The sequence below is a fragment of the Hydra vulgaris genome, chromosome 10 (genome assembly GCF_038396675.1).
Source record: "Hydra vulgaris chromosome 10, alternate assembly HydraT2T_AEP".
In the NCBI taxonomy this organism is placed as follows: domain Eukaryota; kingdom Metazoa; phylum Cnidaria; class Hydrozoa; order Anthoathecata; family Hydridae; genus Hydra; species Hydra vulgaris.
The window spans coordinates 15759939-15780000 of NC_088929.1; the positions used below are offsets into that span (position 1 = coordinate 15759939).

The following is a 20062-nucleotide window of genomic DNA, read 5'->3' on the forward strand; positions in this document are numbered from 1 at the left end:
TATTTACCTTCTCTTCTAAAGACAGAACTTTCCCAAGTTCTTCTTTTGAAAAGTTAAAAAATGCGACAGTTCCATCCAGAGAGCATGCAAACACAAAATAACCACACTTACTCCTAAATTTAAATGTACCAAAAACAAAAATTTTAAATCAAAAGAATAAAACTAGTTTAGCTCTTAACCTAATATCTCAAATTTTGTGCTGACACAGCATTTTTTGTGCTGACCTAAGTTAGGCAATTCCAGAATATGGGAATTGTCCAACATTATCAATAATCAATCATCATCACCATCATTGCCATTGTTATCACTATCATCACTACTATCACCAATTGTGATTATGCTGTGGTAAAATGGCTCCCAATCAAGAGATTTGTTCGTTCCCAGTCAAGAGATTTATCAGCTCCCAATCAAGAAATTTATTGGTTCCCAATCAAAAGATTTATTGGTTCCTAATCAATAGATTTATCAGTTCAAACACAACCTATGCTTCTGGAAGTACCTTTTTCTTTTTTCTTTTTTTTTTTCAATAAAAAAACATATCAGATACAGTCATGTTTTCTAGTTTCTTACTAAGTTCATTATACATTTAAAAATACGAATTAAAAAATTTGAATACCATGATATATCCATAATAGAATTTTGAAATAACTCATTCATGACTAACAAAGGTCGTTTTAGTGAAGTCAACTAAAATATAAACGACAAATAAAAAAAGATTTAATAACATTTCAGAAGAAGCAATAATACTGACTGTAAAATAAAAGCTACTTATTGACATTGCATCCAATATATTATTCAAACAAAACAGTATTTTAAATTAGAAACAATGATATTAAAAAACAAAAAACAGGCAAAAACATAAAAATTTATTATCTCACCCATATCGATAAACTTCTATCTCTGCTTCCTATAGCACATGCCACATATTGCTAAAAATAATAAATAAATATTCATTTAATATAAATTGTAATTTTAAATGTATGTATTTATTTATGTATGTATATATTTATGTATGTATGTATGTATGTATGTATGTATGTATGTATGTATGTATGCATGTATGTATGTATGTATGTATGTATGTATGTATGTATGTATGTATGTATGTATGTATGTATGTATGTATGTATGTATGTATGTATGTATGTATGTATGTATGTATGTATGTATGTATGTATGAATGTATGTATGTATGTATGTATGAATTTATGTATGTATGCATGTATGTATGAATATATGTATATTTATATTAAAATTATTTGTTTTTTGTTTAAGCATAGTATACATTTTTGATGGAATGTGTGAGGGAGCACTTTTTATGAATGACCATATTAAATTGTCTTTAAATTTTAATTATCTTTTGTATTCCATTTTTGTTTTTGAATGACTGTTTGTGGCCAATATACATTTGACTGGTTGAGCCAATATACATTTTGTTCTTTGTTGAAAAAAAGTATAAAATATAACTTTTGATTACAAATAGATAAAAAGTATGAAAAACCAACCTTTGATTCATTTCCAAAAAATATTTGATCATTGAACCTCTACAAAAAAGTATCGGTTATTAACAAAGTAAAAAAAATATATATATTTATTATTATTAATTAAACAAATAATAATAAAAAGACAGTTGAAAAATTAGAATTAAAGACATAAAAATTTTTTTAGATTACCACATAGTGGGTATTTAATAATTACCTGGGTAAAAAGCACTGTGTTATAATCTAAAATAATTTTTATGTCTTTTAAATTTTACTAAAAACAAACCAAATTTGTTACAAAAATGCATCATTATTTATATCTGTTCATAATAATAATTCATTTAACTTATTACATTTTGATATGATAAGTTTTCTGAATTTTGATTTGAAAAATATATACCACACAAGTCACAGCTTTTCTGTGGCCTACAAAATCCATCTTTGATTTCCATCCATTACGTTGAATAATTTTAGCAACCGGACCACCATTATTCATTGCATGTGCAGAAACTACATATTGTCCGTCAGGGGACCAGTTCAATCGCAAAACATGAGTTGTTCCACTAGATTCAATAAATGGTTCTGTAAACTTTTTTTCCAATGACCAGTCAGAAACATTCCAAATACATAATGTCTTGTCATCTGCCTATATTAAAAAATGCATTCAATAATCTTTTAAAAACTTATACCAAAATATGCATAAAAATCAAATGAAAGGAAGTTAATTGCACAGTTTAATTTACATTACATAATTTTATTTCATTACTTTATAATTTTCAATCATAAAAGATTTAATTTGTGATTCTGGTAATTTCACAATTTTTCAGTTATATAGTTATTTTTATTTTATATTATGGTCAAAATTAAAACATGCTAAAAACACAAAGCAAAAACAAACATATGTTGCAGTTTTACAAGTTATTTTATTATAATATAGATATTATATTCTATTTAACGATAACATAAATATTTTATTTAACATTAATATAAATAATTTATATCACATTAATATAAATACTTTGTATCACATAAGTTTTAATAATATAAATAATACAATTTATACAAAAAAATACTTCCATTTTTTAAAGTTTCTAATATTTTTAAAATCAACATGCCTTTTAACAGTAAAAACTCACATTTCATAAACTACCGAAAACTTTGTTGTATGTTTTTATTGAATATAGTATTTATATTTAAAGTGTATATGTATGTAAAGTGTAGGTATTAAAGGTTTTAAATTGATTACAATGGTTGCCGTGTTACCGATTTTTTATTGATATGAGTCTACAGGAAGTGAAGTGAATAAGTCTATGTTATTTGAAAAAATACAGGTTCTTATAGTTAGTTAGCTAAGTTAGCCATTACAGCTTTATCATTGTATTAATGAAAACTTTATGGTTACTTTGTAACCAGGTCTCTTGTAAATATTCCATTTCAGTTTTTTCTCCAAAAAAAGCAAATTTATTCAAAAGCATTTAAAAAGTAAAACTTATAAACATCTAAACTAAACCAACTATTCTATATAAAATTAAAAAATCTGATAAAAAAATAATTAAAAATCAAAATAATATCTCAACATAATAGCTAGATATAACATCATATCATATTAACTTTCAACTAAAGGTCACAAGTTAGAAGTAAGACTAGTTAGTAACTAGTTCACCAATGGGTTCACTAACAATGGTACAGTTTAAAAACTTTACTTGCAAGTATTGACAAAATGTCCTAAAAAATCTTTTCATCAAGTGGTTATTAAAATAATATTATATATATATATATATATATATATATATATATATATATATATATATATATATATATATATATATATATATATATATATATATATATATATATATATATATATATATATATATGTATATATATATATATATATATATATATATATATATATATATATATATATATATATATATATATATATATATATATATATATATATATATATATATATATATATATATATATATATATATTATTCATACCAGTAGAAACTTAGAAATTTGTTTTAAAACTCTTCAATAATTTAAATAACACAAGACACATAATCATGAAAAAATAAGTTTAGTATGATAATAACTATGCACTAAAGAACTGACTTTAAAGCGTTTTAAAGTGGCATATTTCAAATTACATTCCAACTTTCACAGAACTTGGGTATAAAAAAGTAGGCATTTGAAATAAGATGCTGCACAAGCTTCAACTTACGAGACTTGGTAGTCTAATTTAGCCACCATAATTGTCAATAGTCACCACAATTGTCAAAAGAATCTCTGATAACATTGTTAGTCATGCTGATAGTCACTGATAACATTGGTTTTTTGGTTTACTAATTACAAAAACTAAAAATCTACTGAAAGGTAAAGCTGGGAAATATGCAAAAACATTAATTACTTTTTAAGAAAAGACTTTTTGAGCATTTGTCAGATTAAAATTACAAGAAAAGCTGTAAACATGGTAGATAACAAAGATAAGAGATAAATATCTTTATTTATGAATCAATATCTAAACTCCCTGCTAAAATTCACTGGGAATAGTAAGATGATGAATTTATTACAAAAATTGATTTGTAGATTGTGAAAAGAAGATAAACTTCTTAGATAAATATTTTACAAAAATATTATATAAATTTTTTTATAAACTTATAAAATTTATTATTATTATTTATACTTAATATTATTACAACTTTATTATAATAAATATGATTTTACTTGAGAAGCCAAATATTTTCCAACTGGATCAAAAGTAACACCTTTTACTAGACCATTATGACCTTTTATAGTGTGAACTAATAATGGAAAAGATTGAGCATTCCAAATATTAATTGTGTTGTCAACACTGCCTGTTGCTATATAACTGTCATCAGGAGACCATGCAAGATCAAGAATGTCTGAAATTTCAATCAAAAAATAATTTTAATATCAATTTATATACAAAAAATAATAAATAAAAACAATAACAAAATAAGTGTAAACCTCCAACGTGACCTCGCAACACATGAACACAAATCCAATTTTCTATAATCAAGACTGTACCCCCGGTTCCAAACAAAGTTGATGAACCTTTTTTCCTAATTTATTACAATTTATTAAAGAAATAAAATAATTTTTTTAAAGCACATAACATATCAAAATATATATGTTGCTAGATTAATTCTTTCCTGAATGTCTATTAAATATAATGGAAATTATATTATATAGAAATTAACTTTGGGTTATAGTACATACTTTAAATAATATAAGAATCAAATTTAATAATAAGTTAAATTAAATATGAAAATTAGAAAAAAATATTTTTTATAAAAGAAACAAAAAAAAAAGATGTTTTACTGTGCTTTTAGTTGCTTGTTACATTTTATTTGTATACTTATATCTAAATGCTTCATTTTTTAAATTTATTTTAGTTTAAATGATAAGTAATTAATGAAAAATAAAAAATAAGAAAATATTATTCATATAAAAAATTTATATACAAGCATTTTTTTTATTTAAATTTTAACAAATAACTTTTTTTACATAAAAAGTTATAGCTTGTTGTTTGTGCATCAAGATCTATTTTTAAAGCCTCAAATTTTTTTGTACCGTATTTAAAAGAAAAGGTTTTATTTTTGTAATCAAATTTTTTCCTTTGTCAGTTATTATGTGTATAAGTTATACAATGTTTGTAGTTATGAACTGTATATGTTATATAATGTTAGCATTTATTATGTGTATGTTATATAATGTTTATAGTATTTAACAATAACTACTACAAATACACATGATAATTATTAATTATTATGTGAATTTGTTATACAATGTTTTTAGTTAAGATGTGTATATGTTATACTTTTTTTGCAGTTATTATGTGTATTTTATACAATGTTTGAAGTTACTATGTGTATATGTTATATAATGTTTGAAGTTATTATGTGTATATGTTATATAATGTTTGAAGTTATTATGTGTATATGTTATAAAATGTTTGAAGTTATTATGTGTATATGTTATATAATGTTTGAAGTTATTATGTGTATATGTTATATAATGTTTGTAGTAACGATATGCATGTTATACAATGTTTGGAGTTACTATGTGTAAATGTTATACAATGTTTTTAGTTATGTGAATATGTTACACAATGTTTGTAGCTATGATGTGTATATGGTATACAATGCTTGCAGGTATTATGAGAGTTTTGTGTGAACTAGAAATTTCTGATTTGTATTATATATGTAGCTCTCATAGATAGGTTTGCCGTAAAGCAAATCTAGGCTAGGCCTAAACTGCCTAGGGGTGCCAACCAAAAAGGGGCACTTAATTTTTTACTTTCTCGGAAATATTTTATCAGACATTTTATTTTATTTTTTATCAACTAATCGTAATTAATTTTTAATTTGTTTAAATTTTTTTAAACTATTCCTATAATTAGTTTAAAATAAACAACAAAGATTTTAGGCAACAATACATAGGAGTGTATTTAAGCAAAAAACATTTGCTCAAAAACTGATGTTACATAACCTAATTGTTGTTACGATGCATAATAAAAAAAACTTGTTTTTATTATTATTTTTACAGTTTTTGTTTTTTATTAAGCTAATAAACTAAGAAAAACAGCAGGTAAATAGTTTTTACTGTAGATGTGTTTTTTTATCTTACGAATTATAGGGCGACAACTTTTAATATGCATAAGAGTGCTGTAGCCACAAATGTGGCACTGGTAGCTCTTTAATGGTTCATCAAATAATTACAGTATTTAATTATTAAATTATTTAGTTAATAATAATCTAAAAATTAAAAAAAAATCAAAAAATCAAAGAGAAAATATGAATTATTTAAAGAAACATTTTTCTTATAAAATACAGTAACATAGATTCAATAATACATAAATACAGTAACATAAGGATTGCGATTTGTATTTTTTTTTTCAAAAAATGCAGAAATGTTTTTTGAAATAAGAACTATTTTCTTCATTATTTCACATTATTACCCATTTTTGATTGCAAAAAAATGTATTAAAATGCTAATTAAAGGTTTATATTTTATGAATGAAATAACACTGCATTGCAAAATTTATAACTACTTTATAAATTTAAAAACATTTTAAAACAGACTTTTAAACATAATCTTACTTTTTTTGGCAACAGGGAGCAGAAATAATATTAAATAATTGAGTTTTGTTCACCAACTTGATAATTACTTTAATTATCCTTTCAATCATACTGAACTAGCTAGACCTACAGGTAGCCATATATATGTTGCTAGATATAAGGCTTGGTCTCTCAAAAAAGACATCACCATCAAACTTTATTCAAGATTGATAACAGCAATTTCATTAGTGATTAACTATTGCGCATTTATACCAAGCTAATGGCGCTTGTCTTGTTGTTAAATAGACTTTTAAAGAAATCAAAAGTTTAGGTATTTTGTTTTTGATATTTTTGCAATTTTTTTTGGAAAGATTGCTAACTTAAATTCTCATATTATTTCTACTCATTTTAAATCCGAAATAAGATGCTACTTATCTCTAAGGCTTTTAAATAGATTTTTAAAAAAACGCTTGAAAAAAAGTCATAAATATTTTAGAATAGCTGCAAAAACTTATCTTTTTTAAAATCTTGTTTGAAACTAATAAACATTCTTAAAAAAATAATTAAAAGTCTAAAATGAAAGACCACCAATCGAACAAGTTGATTTAAGACTTTTAAAACTTTGTTATGTGCAATTTAATTTCCTGCAAAACACTTTTAGAATTGCTATTTCGGATGACTACGCAGATTTTTTTCAATATCAAAGTTATGGGAGTCTAGCGTCTTTTCTTCTTGTTTAAGGTGCCCAAAAAAGACCTAACAGTCTTGCCACAGAGCACCAAGGAAGAGCATTCAAATAGGAAGTTTATGCCTCCTTTCTTACCAATGGTGCAAAATATGTCTAGAGCTTGCTTCGAACCAAGGTTCTCTTGCTTCATAAGCAAGAGCTATAACCAATGTGCCATAGCCCCTTAAATGTGCCTTTGTGGCACATAAGACCTCTTCACCACACAATTCGCAACATTTACTTTTGTCAGGTACAATATATTTAAAGCACATTGCTTTAAAAAAAAATGTTTGTAGGTTGTGGCTGATGCATGGTTTGTGGAAAACGATAAAAAATAAAGCAACAGTTAAAAGTTAACTTGCCTTATTGTTAAGCTACAGTTAAAACTAAAATTATTATGCTCTAATGCTTAGCTAAAAAGAAAAAAAATTCATATTTTGTTTACTAACTTTTTTTAAAAAAAAGCATGAAGCAGATTTTTTATCAAAGTAGTCAAATTATTTAGTTACTAAGTTTAAAATAACAAACATTAGTAGTAATAATGTAGTAAATGGTCACACTGGAAGTAAGATAATAATGGCCACACTGGAAGAAAGAAAGAAACTCATTGAAAAATACAAAACAATAAAAGAAACATACAAAGAAAGTTCCCATATCATCACCAACTTGTCGTCACCACCAGATGCTAAGTATTTACCACTAGTCGACCAACGTAAACAGTTAACACAACCTAAACATATGTTGATACCCTAATATGTTAATATGTAAGTGCAACAAAGCATAAATCCTTTAAATCCTTTATAAAAAAAAACACTAGCTAAAAAGGCTGTCCTTATTAAATGAATTCAAATTCTTTTATTTTTAAACTTACTTGCAGTCACTTTTATTGTAGACAGATTAACAACTTGTTAATGTTTTGATGATATATACTTTTCTGATTTTTCAGTAGTTATAAATTTATAAAGAAAACAACAGTCTTTAAATTTATAATGTAAATATAAAATATTTTGAAAAAATTTAAAAAAAGATTATATAAGGAACATATTTTGAAAATAACTTGAACAAGTAATAGCAAAAAATTGCTGACTATAAGTTATCAAAAATTTGAAAATTTTTAGGTGCTATTTATTGTAAAAAAGTCAAAAACCTTTAAAACAACAGATGTCTTTCAACTTTCCTGCAATGATTTACCTTTAAAAGGCTTATAGCTAAAAATATTAGGAATTCATCGAGCACTTACTATAATACAAAGGCCATATACATGGCCAGCAAGAAGAGGTGTTACTTTTAGGGGTGTGTCATAAGAGTGTAAACCTACTAAATAATTAAAAAAAAAAACATGCTTAAAATAAACACAAATGTTAAAGCTCTAGATATCATAAGTTCAATGAAAATAATATAATGAAACGTAATTTGCAAAAAGTCTGATTTACAGCTAACACTAGATATCTTCTTAGGTGAGACTTCACCACAAGGGCTATCATTCAGAAGTCCTGGGGCATTTCGCCATGCAAAGTGGATGTACCAAATTCTGTACATGTCAAAATGTATCTTTTTTAAGAACAGTTTCATATCAGTAAGCATGAAAGTTCTGTTTTTACCTGTTTAGAGTTCTGTATGTTTTTTCCACTTGTATACGCCTAGGCCTGGACAACAAGCACAAATGTATGTGATCCACCTTTAAATAACTTGGAGCTGTCTAAAGCTAGCCAAGAGTACTTTTCAACTTCAGTCATCATTTCCAAAGCAGCAATATCCACTCTTTTTCTTTTATTTTATTTTATTCTGATTCACTCCCAACAAGGCTGCAAGCAACTTGTTAAGTTGGGAGTTACTATCAGTATCCATGATGAGTATTTGTAGAAAAGAGAAAAAGTTGCAACTTTACGACATGGGAAAAAGGCACAAGCTTAGCAGATAGAGCAGGTTCAACTAGGTTTACATTTTATTCCATACAGGGACAAATATGAGATTTGTAGAGGTAGATTATGGAATCAGGAGTAAGAAAATGGCAAGCACAATAAAGAAAAGCAACCTTGGTGGATGCTAATTTAGCAATTGATTGCATATATGGTTTTCATCAAAGGTTAGTAATAAACGATAATTTAAGAAGACATAAAGAAGAAAACTCGGTGAGAGGGTTCATTAATATAGGAATGTCAATAGTTTTGTGATAGTACTGTTGTTTGCAGTAAATAAATGAGTTTTGTTGGAATTAAAATTTACAAGCCACTGCGAGCCCCAATCTGTTACAGAAGTGAGATCAGATTCAAGATTGGCTGCCTGTTCTAAGTAATTGAAAAGAGAAGACTTTTTGTTAAGACAGGAGTATAAAGTTAAGTCATCAGCAAAAAGAGCTACTTTAGATGTAAGGTTGTCAGGAAGATGATTAATGTAGATAAGAAGCAAAACAGGCCCAAGGATAGAATCTTGAGGTACCACAGAAATTACTGGAAATGAAGAAAAGTGTTGGCCTTTGAGAATGACTTTAATAAAGCAGTTAGAAAAAAATGATTTGATAATCTCAAAAACTTTCGCAGATGTACCATATGAAACAAGGTTATTGAAAAGACCAAATGCCTTTGTTGAACTTTGTCCAAAGCTTTAGACATGTCAAGAATAATAGCTCTAGCCTATTTGCCTTTATCTAATTCGCAATAAAATCTTTCAGTCACAGCTGTTGAAATCAGCTGTATTGCGAGAAGATAGAGAACCGTATTGATTGTCTGACAGTAAGTTATTTGACTCAAGATGGGATGAGAGAAATTTATTTATCAAAGACCTTGCTAATAACAGAAAGAAGACTGACTGGATAATAAATGGAGGGGTCAGAATGTTCACCTGAGTTTTTGAAAACTAGAACAACAAATGCAGGAGTGATTTGAATGTCTAACAAAGGGTTAACCTGTTTAATTGGAATGGAAGGAAGAGAATGACATAAGATTCAAGAGTCAAACAAGAAGAAAAGTTCTTTGCAAATAATTATGCCTTAACCTTGGGAGAGGTAATAAGATCAGTCCCATGAATGAGAGATGAAATGTTAAACCTACCCTTGTTAACAATGCTGTTGAAAATTATCCAAAAGTCTCTAGAGTCTAACTTCTGAGATAAGATATGAGATTTAGTGACCTGAGAATAATGGAGCTGACCTGAAAATAATGGAGCTTTTCACATTGGTTCTTGCAATAAAAGATAGCTGCAAAAATATTGCATGGTCAGAAGCACCTAGAGGAGAAATAGGAGAAACTGAACACAAGCTAGGATCAGAGACCAGATATAAGTCAAGGAGAGAAGGTAAATGATCAGGGTTGTCAGGAAAACGAGTTGCAAATTTAACTATCTGATAAGATAGTTAAATTTTAAGAGATTGTAAAAGATTGAGAAATGCAGAAGTTATTAGCTTTAGTGCCAGCAGGGTCAGTGGTCTGGAAGGCACCTGCGGTACCTTGATGAAGAACTAGTGACCTTGAGTTTGTTTTCTGACAAGGTTCAAAAAGAAATAAAACAGACAATGGTGTGCACACTTCACAATTTTAATAAGAAGTCCAGTCAACTGAACTCAATTTGCTCAAGGAGAGGCTAATATAGTTAAAAAGTCTCTTGAATCTTTTGTTGAAGTTTGTACAGCGTCATTTTTCAGCATTCTTTAACTGGATAGTTCCTTTCTTTCAGAAGAAATCAGCAAGTAGTCTCAACTGGAATCCTATCAGAAGTCATTGGAAACAGTCCAGGCACTTAAAGTTGTTAATGATAGTGCTAAAAAAGCCATTGCACTGGCAACAGATTTTAATACCTCTGCAACAAAGCAGGAAGAGCAAAAGCAATTTCTGTTTCAAACTGTTAAAAGCCACTGCAAACAATTTTCAACCCTTCTTGAGTAGACTGAGCAAGTCATGATGAATAGAACATCTGACTGATTTCAGTAATATATTCTGACTCTGAGTAATCTTAATGTGTAGTTAATGTGTTATACAGTTTGCTGACCTTACTAGGATATAACTCTTAGTTCATGTACACATGTATATATATATATATATATATATATATATATATATATATATATATATATATATATATATATATATATATATATATACATATATATATATATATATATATATATATATATATATATATATATATATGCAAAATGTAAAATATTTATATATAAATACATTGTGTATGCAAAATGTAAAATATTATCACCTGTATGATCATCCATTTGACAAAGCATTCTAGGAACAGCAAAATCTGCTTCCAGCTTTTCATTTATGACTGGTCCCACATTCCATATTATTACAATTCCTCCATCTTCCCCTAGACAACACAATTATTATTTGTAACTTTTATTTAAAATAAAAAAAATAACAGAAATATAAACTTTATTACACCAAATTTAAAAAAACATTAAAACAACATTTTTGTAAATTTGCTTATATTTATCAAGTAGTTAAACAACTTAATTATAACTTAATTATAAAAAAAATTAATAAAGTTATATTTATATAAAGCAAAATCAAGGCAATTATACTTACTTTTTAAACTCTCTGCTATTACTTTTTTTGTGTGTGTTTTTATATAAACTTTCATAAAAAGCAAATATACTTTAGAGTGTAATTAAATATAAAAATAGATTTATTACCAGTCATTTTTAAATACATATAAACAATACCAGTAAATTACAACAATAAGCTATTACAGCATTTCCCCAATAACTAAATTCTCAAGTCACTTAGTTGGTTTAATATACTGGCCTTCTTCTTTTTCTGCTAGACTGTTTAATCATTGATGACAAATCATCAGTAGGGGTTGCAATACTGGTTAACTGGTTAATCGAATAAAAATGTATAATTTTATTACTGGTAATTAAATCGATAATAAACAGTAAATTCAGTAAAAAAAAATAACAAATCTGAGAAACAACGATCTGTTAATAAGCAACCACACTCATAAAAAAATAAAAAAACTTCACAAATGTTTTTTTATAACTGAATCAAAATATACTTAATGGTAAAAAAATAATTTTCTTTGTACATAGATAAAGATTGGTATAATTTCATTGGGATATTTTTAACGATTGGTTAAATTCCCTCTAGATATTTTAAATGATTGATCCAAAAGTAATTCCTTTTGGAAAAATTGCATGAAGGAATTCTTTTGCAAACGTTCATAAAAGCTGTAGCGTTTAAAATATGTAAATAATATTCAAGAGATTTGAGAAGGAGATTTGAGAAGGAGATTTAAGAAGGAGATTTGAGAAGGAGATTTGAGAAGGAGATTTGAGAAGGAGATTTGAGAGAGAAAGAAAGGAGTATTATAAGAACAGGTAAATTACTTAATTAACTATTTAGTTTAAGTTTAGTTAAATAAATTTATACATAACAACACTGATCTGTTTTTATTAATAAACAACAAAAACATTGTAAATTGCATTAATTGAATTCCATGTGACGTTAATCTTCTAAAGTTATTAAGTTTTCTTTTTTTTTTTACCTTATCAATTTTTGTTTAAATTTTTGTTTAAATGTTTTTCAGTCATAGATAAAATTACCCATGGAATTATTTTATATGGGAACAAAATGGGATTGCAGGTCAATGCAAGAAATATTCAAAAACTAATCAAGCTTCTGACAGCAGAGCAAGTGGTTTGCATGCACACCTTTGAACATAGCACAATATTAACCTTTTAAAAAGATATAACCCAGATGAACCAAATAAAATTATGTCTACACCAATGAACATAAACACATCTACGAATTTGAGTAATTTATTAAAAATATCAAAACATTTCAGAAAATCAGCTGTTGATTTGTTTGGTGCAGTTGTTGCGTGCTAATTAACAACCAAAGATGGTGTACCATTTATTAATTTTGTAGATCTTATGATTTAGGAATACTGTTAAGTGCTAAGAGTTCTAAAGTCTCCAAACACAATTCGAAAAATTGTGAATGAATATGCAGCTAAATGTTATTATGTTAATTATGGATCAATGTCAGTAGATAAATGTATTACTCCTTTAAAGGAAAAACTTAAAACATTTGTTATTTTGTTAGACAACATGGTGTCAATTACAACAGATGGAGCATCATTAATGAAGAAAGTGGGTATGTTAATTAGTCCTAATATATTTAAATAATTAATCAAATTAAATTATCAATTATGTTTAGTGCATGGCAGTTATTAAGATTCTTTATGATAAAATTGTTGTTTGTCAGCAAATTTAGGAGAAGAGGAAAAATCAACTTATTTAGAACAAGAATATTTCTTGAATGACGAGGAAGAAGATGTGGGTAGTTTAAAGCTATTATCTGAAATGAACATTGATCCGATTATTAGGCATGCAAGTATTGGTCCATTGATAGAAAAGATTTGCAAAATTATTAAAATATATCACCAACGAAAAATTAAATACTACTGAAAAATATCAAAGGGGAATTGAGTAAGAATTTTCATTAATTTTGGACACTGGAACCCGTAAGTGTAGCCTACTTACAATGTTGGAGCATTTTTATAAAGTTAGAAATCTTATACGAAAAAGTCTAATTGATATAGAGTCTACAATCACATTTGGCAAAAACAATATTGGGTTATCAGCCTTACAGCCTTTAAAAGTTGCTATAGAAGCATTGCGTTGTGAAGATGGCAATCTTTACACAGCTGATATAAAAATTTATGTTAAACGAACTCAGCAAAACACTTTATTAGGCAACGAACTTACGAATGAAATAATATTACGAATAAAGGAAAGGCAAAGTATTATGTCCGATGTTTTACACTTTCTTCATAATTCAAACAATTTGAATGAAGCAGTAATATTGACAATTATTGACGAAATATTTGATAAAATCAGTTATAACTAAATCTACTTATAAATCTACTTATTGTTATAACTAAATCAATTATTGAGTTAATTGAACATATTTCTAACAATAGAAATGAAAATGTTGTCAATGATAATAATGATCATGTCATCGATGTAGATTTAGTTATAGTAGTAAATGTACCTTCAGCTTCATTACCACTCCCAAAATTAAATACTGAGATAAATATATTGTTAAAAGAAAAGTTTCTATAAGAAATTTAAAAAAAACTTTGTTCTAGAAAAAGATACTAAGAAGAAAAACAGGAAAGATTCCAAGTACAGGGTGGATGCTCGAAATCCGGACTTTTTTGACACAAAATAAAAATTACAATAAAAGTATTAGCTTCAAAGCTATATTCCTAAAATTTTAAACAGTAATGTACACATATAAGAGCTTTCATTTCACTCAATCCAGCTGCCTTTAGCTTCAATGACTTGCTCAATACGCTTCCTGAACCTGGAGCAGGCGTGCTCCACCACATCGGCCAACATGTTGGCAGCTGCAGTAGTAACTGCTTGCTTTAGAGATTTAACAGTGTTGAGACTTGATTTATTGGTCTCACGTTCCAAAGTGACCCAGACATAATAGTCCAATGGATTGAGATCTGGTGAGTTTGGAGGCCAAAAGTGCTTCGACCAGAACATAGGGAGATTCTCTTCAAGCCAACCCTGTGCCAAATTGGAGGTATGAGCAGGAGCTGAGTCTTGCTGAAACACATACGGCCTACCATTGGAACACTTGTCCATCCAAGGTTTCACCACCTTAATCAGAAGGTCCAAGTAGACTTTTTTGTTGACATTTTGGCCCTTCAGGAAGAAGTGTGGTGGCATGACATGGCCTTTGCTGGAAACAGACATAAAGACATGGACAGAGGCTGGAAATTTTGTCTGACCAATCACTGGGACATCTTCTGGGTCTTGAGCCAACCATCTGTCATTTCTTCTGTTCACTTTGGCATCCACAGTAAAAATTTTCTCATCGCTGAAAAAACAAAGTTTACCAACAGCTTCATGGTTTATTGATGCTAAAAAAACGGAACACTTAGCCACTCTCTTCTCCTTCATTGAAGCAGACAGCATCTGCCTGACTTTCAGGACATAGGACTTGTATCTAAGGTCATCACAAATCACTCTTCTCATGGTGTAATGAGACACATTCATATCTTTGCTCAGTTTCCTGATGGAGGTGCTGGGGTTTTTGTTGATTGACTTCTGTACTCTGCTGATGAAGGCCTTATTCCTGATTGGTTTGTGAGCAGTCTTTTCTTTTCGTTTTACAGACTCTGCACCATCATTAAACCTCTTTGCAATATCATAAACTGTGCTTTTTGGGAAGCCAAACCATTTTAAAATCTCTGGGACAGAGTGCCCGGCGCGGAGGGACTCAACCACTGCAACTCTACGGTTATATTCCTTTGACATGATGTGCTAAATTTGCAATTTTTATCTTTTTTCCCAAGAGTACAATGTTTGTTTTGATTAATGTTTGAATTTTGCAACATAGAATTTAAAAACAAAAAAATGCCGGCAAATTTAAAATTGTCCGGATTTCGACCATCCACCCTTGTGAGAAAAGAAATATTATTATTATCATTAATAATATTTCTAATTTGCAAGAAGAAAATGTTTGTAATGAATACTTAAAAATTGTATTGGGGTCATTGCCACATCGCCATCATCTCGATAGAAGTATAGATGATTTATGATAGTATAAAATTGAGTTGAAAATAATGTGACTTATTTTCTTTTTATAATGAAATTATTTTATTCTTATTGTATTGTTAAATACAAATATAATAAAAAATTTTATTATTCTTGTATTTATTTTAAGTAAACTCACAAAATTAAATTATTAAGTAGAGTGAACTAAAAATATTAAAACATGGTTTCAGTTTAAATTTTTTTGAGCTATATCCTAATATTGTGTATTTTAGAAAAGTTTTTAAAATGTGCAAAATTACAGTAATATACAAACTTTTTTTTACTAAACTACTGGTAATTAAAAAGGTCAGTAATTTTAAAATCCCTAGTCATCACCTGTACCTTATATATAATATATTTCATATATCATATGTAAATTATGACAAATTGTCATAATTTTCATTATGGTCAACATCTGTTTCTTCAATCTCTTTGTGCCTTAGAATAAAAATACCTATATCTTTCATTTTTTCACTATTGTCACGATCTTCATTGTTAATTATGTTGCTTTCTTCTTAACTTCTTCTTTTTGTTTTGAGTCTGATGCAGGTACTTAATGTCCCTATGTTTTATACATGTCTTGGTTATATCAGCAATATTTGTTTTTGTAATGATGTTGGTCACATTACCAAATTTTTATATTCAGGTGCATTCTATATTAACAGGACAAAGATTTGTTTTACCTGCTGTGATATTTCCCTAGTTTTTGTGTTTCTCTACCTTTAAATAGGATACCTTGCAAGGACTTGATTTGTAAAAAGATATTGTTTGCAATATGACTGACAAAATAAGTGTGCTGAAAAAAATTATAAGATTAATGCCTATAAACCAACAGTTATGTTTTGAACATGGTGTTCAACTAGTTGTGACTGAAGTATTATATCAAAAGCAGGATATAGAAGGGGAAATAGATCAGTAATTCAACAAAGACAAGCAATCAATTAGTAGCTCTTGTGAGGATGTTGATTTTTCTAGATATACTAAAAATTTAGATGCTAGTAATAATAAGCATTGAGATAACTGAGATAAGTTGCAGTCCAGTGATCAAAAAAGTATGAAAATAATAGCAATATTTATACAATAACTAACAAAAAATAATACCTTGCAGAAGTATGTTGCAGCTGAATTTGATAAGCAAATAACTCTAATAAAAGACTGCAAAGCTAGATGTATGGATTAACATATATGAGACCTTTTACCATTGGGATGCTAACTTAATTACAGCCAATGTTGTCATAACTTTTGTTAAAAAAACTTAAATATGTTAACAACATTGTAAATCAAAAGTTGCATTTTTCTTTTGTTCTTTGAATGCAACAAAAGCATACAGTTATAAGTGGGTTTGCTCAGTATCTGCACAATGGTAGAGCCAATGCTCTGTTCAAAGCTGAAATAGAATTAGTAACAGTTTTATCTTCAATAATATGTTGCAAATTAATAGTTGAGTTACTTGAAGACTAGAAGATTTAAATCCAGCTACATGATCAACAAGCTATTGAATCTGAAAGTTGAAAAAACCTATAGTTGAATTTTCTGTTTCAAGTAAGACGCCACTTGAAATTGTTTCTAATTCTTCTGACTTCCATCTGAATCTTTTGCTTTCAAAAATCCTTTTAGTATTTTAGACAAACTTAAAGATACAATAGCAGATTTTGAATTTTCACCAACAGAGTCTCACAGCAAATTGGTATGCCCAGTATACCAATTTGCTGTGAGACTCTGTTGGTGAAAATTCAAAAGAAAATGCTGTTGTTTGAAAATGGAGAAAGAAGTAGTGATTTTTTGCAAAGAGCAATTTGAGGCAACCATGAATGATTTTTTGAGTTAGACGTAGTATAAAAAAGTCCTTGACATGACAACTTTGAGAAAAATGTGGCTTAAGAAAGTCAACTTAGGCAAGATAACTTTGAGCTATTTTTGATGCTAATGTTCACAATAGGAGAATGTTAAATAATTTCTTAATGACCATTAAGCCTACCAGTGTAAAATCTGAATGTACTTTTTCTGTGGCTGGACTTTTTGCTATAAAAATAAGAAGTCGTTTAGGCAATGAGACTTTGGATGTGCTCTGCTTCCTTAAAACATATTTTAAAAATAATTAAAAGTGTATATTATATTTGTAAAAACAATAAACTCATTATAATTTGATAATTAAATATGTATAACTAAAAATAAAATAAAACTTAATAAGAGTTTCCTTATAACTTATAAAAAAAAAATATTTTTTTATTACATTTTTTAAAATTTTACTTGAAATAATATGTTAATATGTTTCAAGAACAACACTAGGGTAAATGGTTTAAAACACTTTCTAAAGTCTTTGCACCAACCTACATGTCTACCTGCATCAAAAATCAGCACTTCAGTTAAGATATAATTTTTGGTTCAGAACATAACACCTGTTCCATAAAATTTGAGACTAACTTGAAATAGCAATATTTTATTAGTAAGCTTGATAAAATAATTAGTATTTGGTATCAAATGAAAGCTCTATCTTTCCTCTTTCAATTAGCATATAAATTCTCTGATTATTTTTTGTTTAAATAACAATTTAAAATACCAAATCAACAAGCCCTAAAAAGTCGTGTGTATAATTTTTATTAAAAAAAACATGAAGATAGAAAACACGTTGTTTAGAACCATTTCAAGATGGAGGGCTACTCAAAAGCTACAATTTACAAATATATGAACAGTTACGATCAAAATAAACCATTGGGTCGCAAAGCTGGAAGTGGAAGAAGGTCTACTCTAAATACACCAAACAAATGCATCAAATTAAGGAAAATATTTAACAATCGAAGAGGTGTGTCACTTTCAAAGGCTTCTAGAAGACTTGGTTGTAGCAAAAGCACCATAGGACGAATCTTAAAATGCTTTAAAAAGCCTATTCTTTGTTATAAAAGAAAAAAAGACCAGGCAGAACTCCTGAACAGAGGCTTTGGGGTCGCCAAAAATGTGGTAGACTTTATTCAAAATATCGCAACCATGAATTTATTATTAACGATGAGTCATACTTTACTTTGCCGAATAGCACACTGGCTGGTAATAATACATACTATTTAAATGATCAAAAATTGACACCAGACATTGTTAAGTATTATGATGTTGCAAAATTTGAAAAAAAATTACTTGTATGGATGGCATGATCTCCCCTCGAGGGGTCACATCTATTTACATTGTTCCTTCTGGCCAAGCGGTAATCCAAGAGATCTATTTAAAAGAGTGTTTACAAAAGCGCTTGCAACCTTTTATTAATAAATATTATCAAGACACCAAGTATATCTTTTGGCCCGATTTAGCAACATCTCACTATGCTAATTTGGTAACAAAATGGTTAAAAACCATAAGATACCATTAAGATACCATTTGTTCAAAAAAAAGACAATCCAGCAAACTTACCAGAAGCTCGTGCTATAGAGGATTTTTGGGCAATGCTTAAGCGGGATGTGTACAAGAATGGATGGTCTACAAATAAATATCAGACCTTGAACGGTGGATTCGTTATTGTACCAGTAGACTTGACCTAAATGCTGTACAAAAGCTGGTACAAGGTACCAATACCAGACTTGATCAATATCGAAGATATGGAGTCTTGTGATAAATTTATTTTTATTTTCCTATTCTGCATATTTAATTCTAAGAACTTACCAAAAAAAAAATTTTTATCGTGTTTATTTAAGTTTTTATTCAAGTTTAAAGCCAGTCTCAAATTTTATAGAACAGGTGTTAAAACAAAACTAGGATGTGCAAGGTGGTATTGCATCATTTTGTAGACTACCACCTGATGCTTCAAAAACGATACCAATGTTTATTTCAATGTAGACACATCTGAGATCAAGCAAGAAAATCTCCACACTGCTTCATTGCATGCATTACTTAAGGCATCATGTGAATTAACATACTAACTCAACTCACAAAAGTTCAAAACGGTTATAACATCTTTCCATTATTTTCCTGATCAACTCCAATTAGTGGAACAATCACCTTTTCATCTTTATTATATAGTTTTGACCAATCATTTTCCACCCATAAGTTAATCTCTTCATTAAATTGATTTATTATTTGAGGTTTTACTTTGTACTGAGTAAAAAAAAATCAATTGTGGTTCATGCTGTTTCCATTTATATTTAGCTGTCCACTAAATGTTATCAAGCATCAAAATTGAAACAGAAGCAAATTCGATCTCTCAATCTTATAGATGC

General features: G+C 28.0%; 1 protein-coding gene across 1 annotated transcript in view; it reads right to left on the reverse strand.

The window, feature by feature from the left end:
- Positions 1-20062, reverse strand: part of LOC100211109 (protein HIRA) — a 59736-nt gene that overhangs the window by 37338 nt on the left and 2336 nt on the right. Inside the window, exons 3-11 of the mRNA XM_065807354.1 lie at positions 11504-11614; positions 7937-8027; positions 4478-4572; positions 4214-4392; positions 1882-2127; positions 1506-1544; positions 879-929; positions 617-687; positions 8-113 (exon numbers count right to left, since the gene is read on the reverse strand). Of these exons, the coding sequence (XP_065663426.1) occupies positions 8-113; positions 617-687; positions 879-929; positions 1506-1544; positions 1882-2127; positions 4214-4392; positions 4478-4572; positions 7937-8027; positions 11504-11614 (989 nt within the window). The remainder of the gene's footprint in view (positions 1-7; positions 114-616; positions 688-878; positions 930-1505; positions 1545-1881; positions 2128-4213; positions 4393-4477; positions 4573-7936; positions 8028-11503; positions 11615-20062) is intronic.